Source organism: Silurus aristotelis (genome assembly GCF_946808225.1).
Source record: "Silurus aristotelis genome assembly, chromosome: 9".
In the NCBI taxonomy this organism is placed as follows: Eukaryota; Metazoa; Chordata; class Actinopteri; order Siluriformes; family Siluridae; genus Silurus; species Silurus aristotelis.
The window spans coordinates 16276947-16297026 of NC_139582.1; the positions used below are offsets into that span (position 1 = coordinate 16276947).

At 40.8% G+C, this 20080-nt stretch overlaps 1 protein-coding gene and 1 long non-coding RNA gene across 5 annotated transcripts in view; both read right to left on the minus strand.

Annotated features, from left to right (window-relative positions):
• tiam2a (TIAM Rac1 associated GEF 2a) overlaps positions 1-20080 on the minus strand; it is a 72909-nt gene that overhangs the window by 17323 nt on the left and 35506 nt on the right. For 3 of the 4 annotated variants that reach the window (XM_083551024.1, XM_083551022.1, XM_083551023.1), the window contains exons 4-15: positions 18904-19381; positions 18502-18674; positions 16780-17004; positions 13930-14115; positions 13209-13355; positions 12570-12614; positions 11799-11855; positions 8735-8887; positions 8325-8403; positions 8065-8154; positions 7640-7918; positions 281-369 (exon numbers count right to left, since the gene is read on the minus strand). In XM_083551024.1, the coding sequence (XP_083407150.1) occupies positions 281-369; positions 7640-7918; positions 8065-8154; positions 8325-8403; positions 8735-8887; positions 11799-11855; positions 12570-12614; positions 13209-13355; positions 13930-14115; positions 16780-17004; positions 18502-18674; positions 18904-19381 (2001 nt within the window). The remainder of the gene's footprint in view (positions 1-280; positions 370-7639; positions 7919-8064; positions 8155-8324; positions 8404-8734; positions 8888-11798; positions 11856-12569; positions 12615-13208; positions 13356-13929; positions 14116-16779; positions 17005-18501; positions 18675-18903; positions 19382-20080) is intronic. The other variant, XM_083551025.1, reaches the window with a different exon arrangement.
• Positions 10399-10953, minus strand: LOC310731493. Its single transcript, XR_014535226.1, has 2 exons — positions 10742-10953; positions 10399-10683 (listed from the first exon to the last, which is right to left on the minus strand). It is a non-coding gene; the product is annotated as an uncharacterized lncRNA (long non-coding RNA).

The following is a 20080-nucleotide window of genomic DNA, read 5'->3' on the forward strand; positions in this document are numbered from 1 at the left end:
CCAATGATTGATCAGAGGACGCCAACTTGGTTTGCAAAAACAAACCCCAGCAGCCCGTCAGCTCCCAATCTGTGTGTGTGTGTGTGTGTGTGTGTGTGTGTGTGTGTGTGTGTGTGTGTGTATACATGTGTATGCACGCGCGTGTAATAAGCAGGCAGCAAAAATTTCATGGAGCAAAATGAGCGAGTGATAACTAATCACGCCAATCAGACCACGACACAGCTGCAGCACGCACACACGCACACACACACACACTGCAGAGCAACGTGTTGAATCTTACCTTGCTGTGCTGCACGGCTCGGAGGCTCTGGCGATGATGTCTCCTCGTCTCTACCTCGTTACCCGAGGCCTCGGACACACAGGACACGTCTGAGAAAAGAGAATAAACAGCACTTTACTTATGCGTCCTCCTGGTTATGAACAGCTGGACTGATGTGGTGATTGTGCGATTGCAATCGATTTTCCCAACGCAGACGAGTGCGAGTACGGTATGATGAGGAGCGACATCACGATCTTCATTTTCTTTGATTGGAATTTAGAAATTTTTCTTAATTCTGATTGGTTATCAGTAGCACAGCTGTAAATCGCATGTTATATTAAAACCCTATATCAATGCTTTAAGTTAATTAAATGGATGAACTGCGGTGGAATAAAACACCAGGTGCATGTTTTTATAAGAGACTTTTCATCACACCGTCCTGTAAACAGGTATTTCCCTCTAACAGCACGAATCTCCTGCTAGCGCTTTCACAGTAACACTAGAGACAGTAAGATTCACATTGGTATAAAAGTTACTGGTTTTAAAAAGTGTGCATTTTTGCAAATTTTCTTTGTAGTTTGTAAACTGTTTCTCAAAGGCGTTCTCTCAGCACCACTGCTGCTACGTGAATATGATGTATCACAACACTACAGAGACCGAGGCGTGTCCTGGGAGTCACATAGAATACAAATTAACATGGCAGAGGTAGAGCTGTAACTTCCTGCAGACAAGGCAGGAAAAGAACGTCTGGTTTTATTTGATCTTTTTTTTTAATTTTTTTATTCAATACAAAGGTGTGTGTGCGAAAGGGGCCATGAGTTAAAAGTCAGAAGGCACTTAAGTAAATTGATTTGCTGTCTGTCTGAACTGAAGAAATAAAAGTGAACTATCAGTAACATAGTGAATTGAAGAGCATCAGTTTATTCATCGCATTGATTCGTCTCGATTCACATCGGTAGCTGCTTCATATGCGTCTTTGGTGTATTGTATCGTAGGCTATGCATCACGATGCCTCAGTTATGGGGATGGACATCCATAAGCAACATTCAAACATCTGTGTTCATCTATGTTTTGTCTAACTAACACACACACACACACACACACACACACACACACACACACACACACACACACACACTGCAGCTTGATATAAAAGAAATGTTTTCTATCCCTGTAGAGAGTGAACCACGCCGCAGTGTGCAGTAAAAATCCTCAGCAAGTGATATTTTATTAAATGGCGTGTCACTGAGGGATTGTTAGCGATCTCCCTCATCATCAAAGTTTCTGCAGAGAAGAAATGGTGCCCCTACAGGCACACACTGGAACCTGAGTCAGGATTGGTAACGAGGAAGACACACTCGAGGTGCTGATGATTACAGAACGTGGGTGAAAATGAAAGCAGGGAGAATGAGCTGAAGCGGCTTTCAGGCCAGAGCTCTAACACGCAGAACGTCCCAATATTCTCCATTAATCACGATATCTGAAATCTCACTGCCTCACTGTTTAAAACACAAATTCATCCAGTCTTTTAAAAAACAAGTAAAAAAATGTATACATTTCTTTTAAATATGTTTTATGCAGGAACATTTTTTTTTTGCTGTTACATGGCCACAAAAATTAGCACGGTTTTCTAAAGCAAGAATATTATTATTTACACAATTTTTACATTTTAAATCAGTCAAGATTCTCACACAGACTGGTTTTGTGTATTTGTCAAGACCTTCCATTGATTTCATTATTAATGAAGCTAATGAACTGCAAGATTCTCAGTCTAAAGGGAAATCATTTGGATTATTAGTTTTCTTAAAGAAAAGTGCTATTTTGTATTGAATTTTGAGGACTTGCTGAGCTCCTTATGAGGACCTGCTGTCATTGGTGTCCTATCTTTATGGGGACCTCTATATAACAACTAGAACATATAACACCACACTCACAATTTCTTTCTGCACCATTAATTGCATGTTTTCCCATCCAGATCCTTTTTTTTTTTCATTCATTTTCTCCCGCTTATCCGTAATTCGGGTCGCAGGCCCCAGCCTTCGACTGCTGCCCAATCCTCACAGCACCGTCCCTTACGGTCCCTCCTGCAGGTGGTGAGCCCACGGGAAGGCGGCCCCACGTCACTCCGACGTCACGCACCTTGATATTTCCCTCGTAAGGGACCATCCAGATCATTAAATAAAATTCACCTCATACACACACAAATACGTCTGCTGAATGTTACCGTATATAAAAAAAAATTTAATTGGTGAATATCGAATGCTGTACAGAAACACAGGGTCACTGATGTAAAAACGACTCAATAGCGCTCTCTCTCTCTCTCTCTCTGGTCCCTATATTTTTATCGAGTCATGAGAACGCTGAGAAAATTTCACTTCCAAACGCTGCCTCGCAACTGGTTGTGGTCGTACGTGTGAAGCCGAGCGTGAACTTTACTCAGGGAGACTTTCACTCTCTCTACGCAGAATATTAGTGCCGTTTCAGGAACTAAAAAAAATCTAACTGTAAAACAGCTATTTAAAAAAAAAGCGAATTTTTACAGGAAGATTAAAAACTTTACAACGCAGAAAGGAGGTTTTTTTTCGGATTGGGATTGTTCTAAAGGTTATAGTAGCATGGGGCGGTTTCCATGGTAACAGTGTAATACAGCGTTTTCGGTAAGGAGGATGGATGTTGCTCGGGTATTCACGGATATAAATGATAAATCGTTCTTCGATGGACTTAAAATCACTGAAGTGTAAGAAGAATAAAACTTTGGGGAAGTCAATACCAGAAAAACAGGTTACGCACATCTAGAACAAACGTGACACGAAATATATATGCGTTTATTGACGTGTTTACAGCAACATATGTTTTTATTATCAAGTTATTGCGCACACACACACACACACACACACACAAACAAACACACACACACTTACCTAGAGAACACAGCAACACTCCTTCTCAAACCATCTCGTCTTCACGCGTTATTATGAGCCGACATTACGAGGAGCGGCGATTCCAGTTAGAGGAAGCAGAAGGCAAATGCTCGGGGTTTTGGAGAGGAAGTTCTGTGAGGTGTGACAAGCGTCTGAGACTAACTTTACAACAGAAATGGCGAAGCTGCAGAAAAAGACGTTTCACTGAAGCGGCTTCGTCGAGGACGCGATCACATGTGAATGATTTCTGGCGGGTCAAATTTTATAGTTTTTCTCCGTTGCTTTGAAGCGTTTCTCAGATCAGAAATGAAAATCTCAAAACTACTCGTTCAGCCTCTACATCACGTCGTGCACATCGGAAAAGCAATTTCTCGTCGATTTGAACACATTGTGAATGCATTCATTTCAATTTGTTTAATTCCAAAAGTTTGCGGACACCTGGTCATGTGATTTCGGAGCATCGCATTCAACATTTCGTCCCAATGTGCTCTTATATTTTCCTTTACTCTTCTGGGAAGACCGTTTCCGCTCATTCAGCCACAGGGGTGTGAGTAAAGTCAGGTAGTGATGTAGATGAGAAGGTGAGGAGGCCTGGGGTGCAGTCAGCATTTACATTCATCCCAAAGATGTTCAGTAGGTTTGAGATCAGCGCTCTATAGCAGACCACTTAAGATCTTCCACTCCAAACCATATAAAGCAGATGTTCATGGACTGGCTTTGTGCACAGGGGCATCGCCATGCTGGAACAGGTTTGGGTTTCCAAGTTCAAGTGAACGCAAAATTTTATAATACTGCATCCAAAAGACGTCCTGTACAATGTGTGCCTCCAGCTTTGTGGTAAACGTTTGGAGAAGAACCAGCAGGAAAGATCAGGTGTCCCAATACTTTTGTCCATATAGTGTATATTAGGACTGGTTCTCACCTAAATAGTTTTAACCCCCAAAACATCTGGGCATCAGTTCATGGTATAAACCAGTGGTCATTATCTATCAAGAGTCCATTACTATTCAACCTTATTTTAATTTTTTGGAAATGTGTCTTGAATTAATAAATTGTGCAGATGAATCTTGAACGTCACTAATTAAGGTTTTAGAAAAAATGTCAAATGTGAATCTTGTAAACCTTCAAACGACAAACAACCAGGAAATAAACAAAACAGTAAACGTGTAAATCATGTCCGGTCTTTTACAAACAATATCCAGTACATTTTAGATTAGATTAGATTCAACATGTGCAGTAACAATGTTGAATCTAATCTAATCTACAAGGCAACAAAATGCAGTAAGCATCTAAGCAGAAGTGCTTTTATAGGAGTGTAAAATGTTTCCTTATGTACAGGTTGGTAAGACTATGATATAAGATATGAATAAATAATGATGAATACATTAATAATATGAATATAAATAAACAGTACACTGAAAGGGGATGTAATACAATGAGAACGATGCTCGTGGATCGTATATTTGCGCTGTTGAAATTCTGAAGAAATTCAGCCTGGTGTGTTTACAATCATACCGTGTCATACTGACAACATGACTAAACATTTGACGATCTTGTGATTGTCTAATGGCAATGAAATGATCTTTAACACAAAGACTACAGGCTTTTATAAGAAATTCCTCGTGCTGTTTGTACACATTGTTTTGTGTATTTAATGTTAAGACTGATTTGAGAAACGCTTCAACTCTATTACAGAAAATGCGCGGCCAAATGAAAAACAGGAAACGAGCAGGAAATTAATTATACAATCATGAAAACGTGAAAGAAAGGATTTTTTTTTAAAACAGAGGTCCACAGAGCTTCTGCTTTGCCATAAAAGGTGTTGCCACATGAACCGTTCTTACTTTCGGATATGAAACAGAGATCGCGCTTATTAACATTCATTAACATTCATTATCTCCTGCCATCAGGGAGGCGGTTCTGAAGCATTCGGCCCTCACATCCAGACTCCTCAACACACAGAACACAACTGTACCTAACACACACACACACACACACACACACACACACACACACACACACACACACACACACACACACACACAACTGTGTGTCACTAAACTGTACAACCTGAACTCAACACACACTCATTACTCAATCCATTTCACCACCGTTATTTATTTATTTATTTATACTGTTACGTGCTGTTTTGCACCTCTCGACTGCTGCACTGTTTTTGCACTGCATTGTGATCTACTGCATTGTGATCTATTGCACAACATCCGCACTGTTTTTTTGTTTGCACTGTTTGCAAACGAAGCACTTTATGAGCCGAGGACACTTTAGTCCTTAACTCTGTGTTATGTAGCTTTATGTTGTGTGAAGAGGTGGTAAAAGTACACACGATTCCTGCTTGTGCTGGTGGTTGAGTGTTGGTAAATAAAACTTCTGGACCTTGTCCACTCTGAAAACATTTCAATTCTGTCCTTTCTGTGTTGGATTAATTTCTTGATTTCCTGGTCTTTAATGAAAGATAACCCCACCAAAAAAAGCACTTCTGTGGTAGCTTAGTGGGTTAAGGCTTGTGCCTGAACATGGTCCTTAATATAGTTCACACTGGTGATAAGGTTTCAAAGCCAGTCCTACATGCCTTCTTTCTTACTGCGCTGACATGAAACAAAGTATGAACCCTCCAAAAAGCACACATGCTTTTCAGCAGTGGTCGTTCAGTGGTTTAAGGCTTGTGCCTCATCTAAACATGCTTCCCAGTCTGATCTCTTCCATGGTTCATCGGATTAAGGCTGGTTCCTCGCTGATGGTAAGGATCAACGTTTAAATCCTGCTAGTTGCGATGTCGGTTATGTTCCTGCTTCCTAAATCTTTCTTTAGCTTTATATTCTTGTGTTGATGGTTTAAAGGTAGATAGACCTGCTCTAAACAAACTTCCTGGCCTGTCTTCTCTGATGGTTCAGTGGGTTAAATCAGGTGTTGTGTTTTTGGTGGGGTTCAGGGTTCGAATCCTGCTTTCTGCCTGCCAGTCACGATCAGGATTCACTTCCTACATTTTTCTTTAGCGATATATTTTTGTTTTTAATGGGTTGAAAAGAAAGATAGACCTGCTCTAATCAAGCTTCCTAACCTGTCCCCACCGATGGGTCAATGGGTTAACTTTGGTATCTCGCTGGTGGTCGGGATCAGGGTTCGAATCCTGCTATTTACAATGTGGGTTTAACTTGTGCTTCTTACATCTGTATTCGCTTGCTACATCTTTCTTAAGCGTTAAATTCTTGTGTTGATGGTTTGAAAAGAAAGATAGACCTGCTCTAATCAAGCTTCCCATCCTGTTTTTTCCTGATGGCTTAGTGGGTTAATGCTGGGGCCTCGCTAATGGTGTGAATCAGGGTTCGAATCCTGCATTGTCCCTGCTAGTCACGATATGGGTTTGCTTCCTAAGTCTGTCTTTAGCATTATATTTTTGTGTTGATGGTTTGAAAGAAAAATAGACCTCCTTTAACAATTACCACAGCCTGTCCTTCCTGATGGTTCAGTGGGTTAAGACTAGTATTTTGCTGTTGGTGGGGTTCAGGGTTCGAATCCTGCTTTCTGTGTTTCTTTCTGCTCTGAATTTGTTGCTTTGAAGCATGAAACAAAGGATAAACCTTATAATATATTTTCCTCACTGTACATACATACATACATACATACATATATATTAATACAAAACTAATTACAATGTTGTTACCTAATGAATGTATTCAGGCTGAAGATCCACATATAGAACAAAAGCAGAGAAAAGATGATGATGATCAGGAATGTGTCTGTTCTCAGTCATGTTCTCATCACTGACTCCCTCTGTCTCATCCACATTAACCCCAAACTTCTTACTGCCTTCTGCCTGCTGAATCTTATCTCCATAAACTAGTCTACATCTGTGGTGAGTGAGGGTCAGGACTTTATACACCAGCGGATTGAAAAAGACGCGCAGTAACAGGAAATCGGTTGTTCGGCTGAAATCGGCGCACAGTGAAAAAAAATTATAAAATTTCACCAAATCAATGGATTAAAACTAAAGTAATGAGCCGGTTTTGAAAATGTAAGAAGTAAAAAGTACAGATATTTGTGAAAAATTTTAAAAAGTAAAAGTAAAAAGTTTATAGTGGAGTAAAAAACTGATACCAGAAAAATCTACTGAAGTACAGTAACAAAGTATTTGTACTCCGTTACTTCACACCTCTGCTTTGTGTGATGTATCTTTGTGTTGTGTTGTAGCTCTGTGTTGTGTTATGTATCTTTGTGTTGTAGCTCTGTGTTGTGTTATGTATCTTTGTGTTGTGTTGTGTGTGTTGTAGTTGTGTGTTGTTGTATGTAGCACCAGGGTTCTGGAGAAACGTTGTTGCATTTCACTGTGTACTGCGTCAAACATGTGTGGTAGAAATGACAAAATCTTCTTGACTTGACTAAAGTGGCCAATTGCTATACACAGGTGTGTGTGTGTGTGTGTGTGTGTGTGTGTGTGTACCTGTAGCAGATTTGGCTCTGTGATGGCGGTACAGCAAGTCCCTCGCCGGCTTGCGTGTGAGAGGTGTGTGTGTGTGAGTTGTGTGTGTGAGAGGTGTGTGTGTGTGAGTTGCGTGTGTGAGAGGTGCGTGTGTGTGAGGTGCGTGTGTCCGGCCGCTCGGTTCTCGTCTGATGGTCAGGTGCAGTGTGTTCTCACTGAACAGCGTCTGAATGAGAGCCAGTTCCAGAGACGAGACCTGACAGCCGTTCAGAACCAGAATCTCGTCGCCCGGCCTCAGACCTGAGGAACACATGAGCAAAGAACGTTCTTCAGTCATGGAATAACAAGAAGATCTTATAAAAGAAATACGGTGATTGAGAGATGAACAGAGGATCCTTTCGTATAAATGTATAAACGCTAGAAGGTGAAGGCGTGGAGTTTGTTACCTTCACCGAACGCGATTCCATCCGCAAGAACTTCAGTGACGACGATGCGGCTGTGGTGCAGAGCGTCCACGTGTCCCGTAACGGCAAACCCTGAGGGACAGAAGAGTGAGGAGAGCTGAGAAATAGAGCCGAGATCTCCGGAGACCGGCTTTACACTTGTACAGAATGTCTGAGTGTGTACATGTGTGTGTACATGTGTGTGTGTGTGTGTGTGTGTGTGTGTGTGTGCGCGTGCATGAGTATTGTCTAAAATGTCTTACCAAAGTCCCCAGTGCATGTGGGCTTGGTCATGTGGAGCGTGTGGACAGTGTGAGCGCTGACCTCCAACTCATCATACGTCTGAGAGGAAGAGAAAGCGAGTGAGAGAGCATAAAGGAGAGAAAGAGTGAGAGAGACAGAGAGAGAGGAAGAGCGGGAGAGAGCACTGCTCATTTAGCAAAAGTCTGAAAGTGCAGCACTCAGCAATAAAGCTGCTTTCACACTTTTTTTTCTCATCCGCCTGCACACATTTTACACGCAACGCTAGAAACGACTTGGAGATGCAAACGAGAAGAAAATAAATACAGAAGCATCTCAAATCCTCTCATCAGTGAGGACATGCATCTTCTGAGCATTACTGAGAGAGATCATTTAGATCTACAGAGAAGAAAGGAATCATGTGATCCGGTACCAGGTTCTGAAGGAGCTCGTGTGGTGCCGGAGCCACTGTAACAGCCTGATGCTCGGGCATGTGAACCCACACCGGCCTCTCCTTCACGCCTCGGTCCCACTGACCGCCATCGGGTGGAGCTAGCGAGTAACCGTCAGCCAGCGAGTCCAGTCTCTGTGAACACGAGAGCAGAAATCACAATGAAATGTAAAACTGGGCACAGACTCAAAGCTGCCATTAATTCAACCCTCTCGTTATTCTGACTATAATGAGAGTGTAGCTGCTAAAGAATTGCTTTAAACTTGGCATCGATCTCGGAGTCTGTGTTAAAAATATCAAATCTTTCTAAGCTAATGGTTCTGTTGAGATAAAAATGCACAAAACATGAGCGCTGTAACTATAGTTCTGATTCTCTTCACAACCAGAGGCTCAGCTGTAGGCTCAGTATATCATTTTTATAGGTGTCCCAGGACATGTAATTATCGCAAGATTCTGCCCAGATTTTGGGCTAATTCAGTAAATATTACTACAACTATTAACTAATACTAAAACTTTTTAACCCTGTGTCCAAAAATTAAAAAGCCAGACATTCCTTCAGGTCAAGACGAGTTCATCATTAAACCCGATACGTATCTTCAAAACAACGCCTTGAATCAACCCAAGACGTTTCTTGACTGCTCCACCTTGTGGTCAAGAATTGTAACAACGTTCAGATCATTTTATGTCCTTATATCATTAGACTTTTGATTGATTTTTATATTTTTTTGCTACACAATCTTTTCTACAACTGTCACCAAATATTATCTTCAGAGCAACTTGGACAAAAAGACTTTTGGAGTACTCCAGACTGTTCACCTGGAATGGGTCAACAATCCTTTGAGCGAAGATGCCAAACAGGAAGTGAGACTGTAGATTAGCAACAACTTTCGACACTGAAACAAAACTTGGTAGGCATCTTCAGAACCAAGGGTCGAAGGTCTTGCGTTTTTGGCTCCACCCCCACACCATACAAATCATTTGCAACCTTCTATAAAAAATGTTTCACACATTTAATAACCATTGCAAAATTGCCTGAACTTTATTTTGTAAACATACTGTATATTAGCAAAAAAACAGGTAAATAATTTAAATGGCCAATTGCAGAAGTAAATATATATCACATTCACATCAATCACAAAACTGCTGATTTTTATATATTAGAAGAATTTATTCCTGATGTACACCTTTTAGAGGTTATTGCTCCGATTCCTGTCGATGATTCGCTAACAGTTACAGGATGTTTGTTAAGGTGCATCTCACTGAGCCTGAGTGCCTGAGGCCCGAATATCAGGCTTAAATAATAATGAGAAAAAGAAACAATTAATTATTATTTAATACTTTTATTCTGCTTTATTATTACTGGCACATTGCATGTGCATTTATATTCTTACAATTTAAGGAATTTTTGGTTACAATTATTTGGTTTTTTTTCGCTTTCTGTTACTGCTATTTATTTCAGTGCTTTGTATTTATTTATTTATTTTATGTTTATTGAATTATTATTTTTCTATTTATTATATATTCTTTTCTATTTTGTTTCTGACTATATTGTATTACATCACTTTTATTTTACTACATTTAAAATATATATAAATTGTTATTTAAAGTTTACTATTTATTATGAGCATGGATTTAAAAAATAAAAATTTCTTCCTTTCTTTATGAGCACCATTCAATTTTTATTTCTTATAAAAAATTCTATGAAATTATTTTCCTGTGTTTTTATTGCTGTACATTTTTGGTAAAATTTTTAGATTTTTTAATTGCTGAAAGGTTTTTTAAAAGATTATAAAGCTCATTGGCTCCGCCCCTTTCCCTCTAAAAAATTACACACCGCTGAAAGTGACTCACAATCACCAAAACAAAACCTTACACATGGAACAGAAGAGAAGGGTGTCTGCTGGTTCAAATTAAACACTGTAATGCAGTCACTTACAGCATGCACACACACACACACACACACACACACACACACACACACACACACACACACACACACACACACACACACACACACACACACACTAATGTTCCGTGGCTGAACAGGACACAAAAAGCTTTCAGTTTGAATGCTGCAGTTCAAAGTCACCAAGTCACAGATGAACAGACAGAAAACGTGCCAAGAAAAAGAGACACAGCGTCCTGGCTAGTGTGTGTCACCAGGGGGGAAGGAAAACGTGCGTGTGTGTGTGTGTGTGTGTGTGTGTCTTCTCTTTCTCTCACTCTCTCTCTCTCTCTGTATTTTTTTTTAGTTTTTCTGTGTCTCTCTCTCTCTCTCTCTCTCTCTCTCTTTCTCTCTCTCTCTCGAACTGCATGGGTGTGTGTGTGTGTGTGTGTGTGTGTGTGTGTGTGTGTGTGTGTGTGTGTGTGTTTTCCTCAGTGTTCCAACTGTCAATTGTCAATCACTAAGCAAGGACAAATACACACTGAGCCTCTGTGTGTGTGTGTGTGTGTCTTCTCTTTCTCTAACTCACTCTCTCTCTCTCTCTCTGTTTGTATTTTTTGAGTTTTTCTGTGTCTGTCTCTCTCTCTCTCTCTCTCTTTCTCTCTCTCTCTCTCTCTCTCTCTCTCTCGAACTGCGTGTGTGTGTGTGTGTGTGTGTGTGTGTGTGTGTGTGTGTGTGTGTGTGTTCTTTATTCCAGACTTTCCTCTCTAGAAGATGATTTTTTTCAAATAAAGTTTCAGTTTTTTTTATTTTTTTTAACTGAACAGACCTTCCTGTCTACACCATGACACCGTCTCCTAGCAACCAGCCCTTATTCTATTAAAACCTTATTAAAAGAGTCTCGGGGAGAAAAAAAAAAATACAGGGAACGCGGGAAACCCAGGAAACGGGAATTCCGTGAAAGGGAATCTTTGTAGTGTGATGTTTCGAGTTGTGGGGCAGAGCACCGCATCAATACTCATCAGTGTCTCGTACTAAGAGACGCGACCAGATGTCCCTCTGTGAGTCAGAGGAAAAATCAGACGAGAGGGAGGAGAGATGAAACATGTCTGTACACAAATGCAGCACGTTTTACTGTAAAGGACACAGGATTTATTCTACCTCTCTGCTGTATGGAGGGACAAAACCAAAGGGTTCCCCTGCGGCACCGTCAAAAACCTGAAACACAACACACACATCATCAAATACACACCCTATAACTGTCTTACATTCAGTCTCAGACACACACACACACACACAGCTCAAGAGAGAGATACAGAGACAGAAAGAGAGACAGAAAGACAAGAAGAGACAGCCACAGAGAAACAAGATAGATAGATAGATAGATAGATAGATAGATAGATAGATAGATAGATAGATAGATAGATAGATAGATAGATAGATAGATAGATAGATAGATAGATAGATAGATAGATAGATAGAGTGTGTGTATGTGTGTTATGAAGTCCATCGCTTGTCCCCACTGTGAGGAACTAAACACCATGAGTATGTGAGAGAGAGAGAGAGAGAGAGAGAGAGAGAGAGAGAGAGAGAGAGAGAGAGAGAGAGAGAGAGGGAGGGAGAGAGAGAGAGAGAGAGAGAGAGAGAGAGGGAGGGAGGGAGAAACCTCTATAAGCATTTTAATCATTTCTATTCCTTCTCTCCATCTCCTCTCTCTGAGCACGTCGATGTCCCATTAAGCCGTACACACGCCAGGGAGGACGAGAACTGAAAACAAACTGCATTCAAGCCACACGGGGCAGCGGTGTAGCGTTTCAGGCTGTGACACTGCATACGTGTGTGTGTGTGTGTGTGTGTGTTACACTGAGCACACCACCAGAGCAGCACTACGATGAAGCACGTGAAGCCGAGCAGAGCATTTGTTCCTCTTACCTCACAAACACCTCTGTGAGAGCAGGAGTTAATGGAAATACAATCCTTTCCGAAGAAATTAAATAAAAGAGAAATAGACGTATAAGTATTTATATATTTATATGACATCAAAGTGGCAGTGTATTAAAGTATTAGCTTTCTAAAGACATTAAAGAGAGAAGGCCGAGCAAACAGACGTCTATAAATAACCTCTCTCTCTCTCTCTCTCTCTCTCTCTCTCTCTCATCATAATAATTAGCAGAGATGACAGGATTTATAAAAGCCGGAATTCCCCCCCGTAGCAACATGAAGACTGAACGCCGCTTCGTTACAAAAAAAAACGCCTCGAAAACACACATCACTTTATTTGGGAAATACACTATTTGCCAAAAGTTTGTGGACACCTGGTTATAAGTGCAGTATGTGTTTTTTGAGCATCGCATTCCACATTTAGTCCCAATGTGCTCTTATAATCCCCTGCCCTTGTGTTTTTCAGCCACAAAGGTATTAGTAAAGTCAGTTAGTGATGTAGGTGAGGTAGTGATGTAGGTGAGGTGAGGGGGTGCAGTCAGTGTTCACATTCATTCTATCCTACATTCTGATTGGTTGGAGGAGAAGTACAGTTCTATATTAGAGCTAGGTTAGAGAGGGGCGTGGTACCTGTGAGGCACTGGGTCTTTTGTCCCGACTGCGTTTGGTCAAACTGTCCAGGCCTTTGAGTGAGGAGAACACTCCTCTCCTACTGCGGCTCCTCTGGGAAAGAGACAGAGTGCGTTTCCTCAGAGTTGCCTCGTCTCTGGAGCAGATCTGAGAGAGATAAAGAGAGAAAACACTTTTCTACAATACTGAAATATATAAATGTGTGTGTAGGAGAAATCCTCTCTCCGTGACCCTTTTTTCCACAGAAATGGTTCTAATGCTTAATCTGGAACTGTTCTGGGGGGGGAAAGTGGAGCTTCTCAGATGGAGAAATCGGTTAGTGGTTTGAGGAACAAGCAACACTGAGGATTGATGTAGTTACTGTTACTAGCACCAAGCTGATGTTTGTGTCCTCTTGTACCACAGCAAGAACAGTCGTCCCTCATTTATGTTACAGAGAAGCTGCTAAGAATAAACTCATCCGTTTTTTTGGAGATATCGAAAACCTTCAAGTTGTAGCTGTACCTCTGACACTGGAGACTCCTTCCATAAAATATTTATGAATCGGTATTTGCTTTGTTTCTATAGCAACGAGCCATTGCTATAGAAATGATGACGAACGGAGAAATCAGCAGTGCTGTATCAGAACTGAAAAGTGTGTGTGTGTGTGTGTGTGTGTGTGTGTGTGTGTGTGTGTGTGTGTGTGTGTGTGTGTGTGTGTTTTTGGATGATTGAGACTGACCAGTGCATGAAAGGAGGACACAGAGAAGATTCCCAGGCGCCCGAGAGCTGCTTTAGAGGGACGGCTTGCAGTGGCCAGGAGGCTCTTGGGGTTGGGCAACTCTCCCCCCTGCAGGCTGGACAGGTAACAGCGCATACGGAACAGATCAATGTTGAACCTCTCCAGGTTCTGATCCCACTGCTGAATCTGTGGACGAGTGAGACACGAGCAAGGATGAGACGAGTTCCTGTAGAGAGCAATGCTGAGAAAAGTCAGGGTTCTGTGTGTGTGTGTGTCAAGCAGAGCAGTAATTGCTCTCAGATTTCAGAGAGGGTAATGAGTGGGTACACTTGGAGTCTGAGGTCAGTCCCCACATCGTTATTATAAAATTTACACAAAAGAGAAAGAGAAGCAAGGAAGAAAAGAGAGAGAGAGATTTCCATCTAAATGCTCACACACAAACAAACACACACACCCACACACACACACACAGAGAGTAAGATGCACTGCTGCTTTTCAACTATTATGCTCTCAGACAGAACAGCAGGACGGTTTCATGAACTCTGAAAACAAATAAATCTCCTCATAAAAACAGCAGGATGCGACGGCATGCAGGTGAAGAAGATGAAAACTCACTTTATTCAAACAAAAACTATAGCTTTGTGTAAAAGCTGCAATTAAACAATGCTCACACTCACAACTAAGGATTTAGTTCACATTTTACACAATGTACAGTACACTGACACTCTAATGGCCCTAATGTTAAGATGTTATGTGAAGTAATTTGTGCAAAGCAAAAAAAAAAATTGTGAAAATGTAAAATTAGTAATACAAATGATCTGTGTTTCCTTTTTTTAGTCACTTAATCGACCGTGTTTGTGTTTCAGTAATATTTAATTCTCATTAATACTTTGTAAATCATTATTTTAGCTTCATCATCATTAAACTGGAAGTGAGTTGTTTCTTAAGAAGTGCACTGAGACACAAAGGTCCAGGTTCTACTAACACACACATTCAGCTGGCACTGATTTGAAGAGACATGACTTCAAAGAGGTGCAGCTTCTAAGACATGGTTAACCTCTTACCCCCTCCACAAATTCCTCACACACTGCCTGGTACCCCCTGACCGAGGATAAGCCCCCGGTTCCCTGCCCTCTGCCCTCCTCCTGACCCCTGCACTGAGGCAATAAGCATGACTGAGAACCTGGAAACAGCTTTGCTCCAGCTTTCACTATTTGCTAAAGTTGATCAGATACGGTGCAGAACATGGCAAATCACGATGACGAAGTCAAAAAAAGCTAAACACACACAGTAATGTTTTTTATCGGTTCTTCACAGATTCCACATTGAACCTTAATAACCCTGTTAGCAAACCAAAAACCCAGAGGAACCAAAAGAGATAAACTATTACAGGTTCTACATAAAGTAGCTGCTACAGTGAATGTTTCTAATAACCATTAGAATTTCTCCATCAAACACCACTTGGTATGCTGAAGACCCTAAGGTCCAAAAAAACCTCTGAGGGTAAAGTCAGTGGTCTTTTTTCCTTCGAAAGTGAAAAGTTCTATGTAAAACCATGAAATCTTGGTTTCTAAAATGCTTTCTTTAGTAACAGATAGTTAGACAGGTAGAACCCTTAGTGTTTCTTGGTCCCTGTGGTGGGACCCTTATCCCAGTATAGTTTAGGGACGGCTTGATACCGTAATTTTGGCTATGCTACGATACAGCAGTATTGAAAATTGTATAAAAAAAACAATAATAGATTAATATTTTAATACCGTTGTATCAAACTGTAACAAAGAACCTACAATTAACATAGGTTATATTTTAATTTATATATATATATATATATATATATATATATATAGAGCAAACATTTTGGCCACAGTTCCATACATAATATTTGGTTAATCAAGTCAGCCTGGACTTTATTTTACTGTTAAAGTACTCTCGCACTCCACACACATCCACTGTCCTACCCCACCCTGCCAAGCTGAGGAGGAACGCACTGGGATTCACTCCTTCCCCCAGACTTGGTTTACTGATTTTATTCCCATACATGCTGTGGGACTTTTCTTTGCATTGTTGATCATAAACAGCATCACCAACTAGTCCTCCTGCACTTTCAGTCTTAAAGCTTACCTCAAACTCTGATCACCTATCAGTATTTGATCTTAATAGGCCTATAAGCCCATATACAAAGGAGAGATTTTTGTATATATCGTTTATTTTTGTAGACTGGACAGCCATCTTAACCAAAAAAAAAAGGCTTCTGGAGCCTTGTATCAAGAACACCAATAAAAAATACAAGCGATACAAGGAAACTATATTCAAATCTTCTTAGTGCAAACAAAATGTCTCAAAATGTAAGAAAAACCCTACCAGGAACCTCGGGTACATTTTGACTTTGACGAAAAAATATGCAACTGAAGAAACAATTAATGCATGTGCATATCTTTTCAGTCTCTTAACGGTTTTACCGCAATTTTGGAACAGCAGCGTATGAAATACTGAATTCAGCAAAATTATGATGACGTACAGTTTAAAATATAACAATTATTTTTCCAGTACTGCTATACTGTACATTTCTAGTACAGCCAAGAACCGTTTAGTATTCCAAGAACCTGTTTGCTGAGAAAACGGACTCTTGAGTTCTGACATATTTATTGGCGAGCCAGCCAGGAGCCCCTTTAACCACTCAAAAACCTGAACACTAATCTGATGGTGCAAATTTAATCCATCACAGCTAGCTCAGTAAGATAGAATTATTAACACTGTTACATCACCATGTGTCTTGCCCTGCCCTTTGCCCCAAGCTTTGCCGCTCAAATGTCTGGGACCTGAGACATACCCACACTCTCTCTAGTATACCTGGTTCTCGATGGCCTTCCTGTTCTTTGAATCGGTTACGATAGAGAGCTGGAGCTCTGCCATCTTCTTCATCTTTCCATCCATGTCGATCTTCTGCAGCAGATTGCGGATCTGTCCTCGGAGCAGGAGCAGCGTGTCCTCCTTGCCATGACGCTTAGCAAAAAGAGACGCGCTGGCCGAGTGGATCGCAGTTACCCAGTTCTCTAAATCCGTCTGACTGGTGGCCTGAGTAGAACACACAGAGAAGAACATTGTGACATGGTTCAGTATATTTCTCTAGAGTTAGACTAGATTTATTTAGAGAACCCTTTTCAAAAAGCTGAGAAACCATAAATAGTCATGTAAAGAACCACTAAAGAACCCTTAAATAAAAGTCATCTAAAAACCTATTGTGGAACCATTTTTCGTGAGATATCGGACTAGATTTGACATGAAAGAAAGTAATGAGTAATCCTAAACTCTTAAGGGTCTCTTATGGGTGGAAATAAAGGTTCTCCACAGAACCCTATTGCATAGGGAAGGTAGAGTAATTCCCAACTGCAAAGTGTTTAAATCTGAACTTCTTTCGAAAGCAAAGAACATTTACAAATTAAATTAAACTCTCAAGTTTATAATAAATAAGGTCTCAACGATTGGAATATAAGCCAATACAAAATCTACCGTGGTTCCAAATACCCAAAGAACCCATGAGGAACCACTTTCTTTAAAGAACTGTACATTACACGTTTGAAACTGCAGAATTATTGCTCAAGCATGCATATATGAGAGTGAGCACAAAAACAAGCCGAACTGCAGAACCCTGCTGTCTTCATTTAGAAGGACCTTTAATGAATCTAACACCATTTACAACCCGTACCTATCTGAAGAACTGCTGTTGAAAAATATGCATTAGGTATTGCCAAATTGCATTATCGAATTTAACATCTGAGAACATCTGTAATGCACAGTCATATATTCTGTGAATTTGTCACAGATATCTAGAGTTCACAGTTCTACACCCTTAAGCTATACAAGTTCTCAGCGTGTTCCTCAGATCTTCAGCCGAATGAGCAGGATGAATTTATCAGGAGCGAGCAGCCTGAGGAACAAACTGTGGCATTTTAAGAGAGAGAGGAGAAGAAGAAAAAAAACACAGTCGAATTTGTGCTGCATGTTTCAGGTCTGAAGTGTGAACAGAGCATTTCACGAGGGCTGGCATGAGTGTTGCCACATTCCCAGCATTCCACAGGACACATGTAGGCAGGGTCCTAAATCTCAGGCTCAGAAGAGAGAGGATAGTTATAGGCTTCTGAAAATTCCGTTCTTGGGATGTGGTTTACATGAGATGTGTAATTTAGTTTTTCTGTACTTCTGACACGTTTTTATTTCATTTTATTGTTTAGGGTTTCAAGGGTCTTTGGTCTGTTTCAGATTTTTTTTATCATCAAATTTTCCAACGTGTTCTTATGATAATGTCATTTTTTCTGGTGCTCAAATAAACACATGAAGTGGAGTTCTGATGAAATAAATCTCATTGCTCTGTAAAGGAAGAGTAAAAACCCTTGAATATCCCATTAGCCAAAAAAAGTAAAAAAAAAAAAATTTAATAAAAATTTGATTTTCATTTTTTTATAAAATTTTTGCATATGGACTTTTTTCCCCAAAGGATGCAGTGATTTAAAAAAAAAGATATTCAGGTTGTTACTGTAATGACAATTTACAATGTACTGTAATTGGACCCACCTGAAACAGGTAGACATCTCCATAGGCATTGCTGAGGCAGAAGACATTCTCCTTTTTCGGGTGCTCAGGTACTGCCTGGACAATTCCATCCTCTGCCAGCAGAGCATAACACGGTACAGACTCCTGCTCTGGAGAACCTTTTCCATAGGTCTCATAAAACAGGAGCGTGCAGCCTGAAGGAACAAAGGAGCATTAAAAAAACGTGGAACGTGTATGATCTCAAGATTTTCATACATGTGAATTTTTGTTTCAATAAAAAAAATTTCTATTTGAACATGGAGTTGGCTAACTGTAGTCATGTATAAGTTCTCCAATATCTTACAGAAAATGTCTGCATTCTGTAATCGAGATTTACAATACCTAATACAAAGCAGAGTAACAATACCTTCTCCAAAAACACACCTTTAAGGGTCACCCAGTACTGTTTCCACTTGCGTCTGGCTACCAGCTCCAGCTTGCGGTCTTTGTGCAGCGTTAGCAGAGGTTTAAAGATCAACCAGCCGGCTCTCCTCACCACACCCTGCTCCTTCTCACAAAGCAGATCCAACTGCTCCAGCGAGCCCACTGTCTCCTGACTGCTGCTCTCTGTGTCCTCTGCGGAGTTGTCTCCTCGGTCCTCCCCACTTCCTGCTGCCGCATGGCTCGTCTCCAGCTCCCTCATGAAGTTGTCGTAGATGTTCTGCCGCAAAGCATCAGTGCCCGGGTAAAGGGCGCAGACAGAACCGCCGCAGGAGGGCAGCACCTGGGACTGGGAGCGGCCCCGAGATGGGACCTTGGGGTACCCCAGCAGACTGGACACCTGAGAGGGGGAGCTGGTGTCAGCCGTTAGACCGTCTATACCACTGTCGAAACAATCAAGAGGCTCTTTATATCTCGGCTCCTGGATGAGAGAACAAAGAGAGTGGCATTAGGTACTACTTATGGACTTACAGCAGCCCAGTTTTCAAAAACATACACGGTAACAGAGAACGCAAACATATTATAGAGGTAGTAAAAGCCCTAGAGCAGTGTTCTTCTAACCTGGAAACAAAATTAAAACCTGGAGTTTTAAAGTGGTAGCTAATCTAACAGAAAAAAAGATAGCTACCGCACAAGGCAGGAGACACCTACATCCTGGCAGCTTCCCAAAGAAATCGTACAAATATGTCAATTTTTTTATTAAAATTTTTTTCCGGATCGCTATCGACATCGTACGATTGAAAAAAAAAAAAAAAAAAAAAGCCGAACCATCGTAACTAGAAGGGGTCGCAATGTTCTAAAGTAAAAAGACGAGTTCACTTCAAAAGGAAACCCGAACACAGACAAGTGCACTTCCCCACAACTCCACTTTGTCCATCTCTCCAGCAGCTGTGTGTGATTACAGAAGAGCATGTCGGTGGCTTTTCAGATGGCTGAAGCGCTCTGCAGGCAGATGAGACGTATCCGTGAACCCACTGCAGGATATCGCATGAAAGCAAAATGCAATCCGTAACACAAAAGTTCGGTGTGGGTGAATACAAAGAGTGAAATAAGCTGAAAGCTCGGACAATCAACACTGTTCAGATCACGATTACTTTGATTTGGCTAGTACATACTCAAT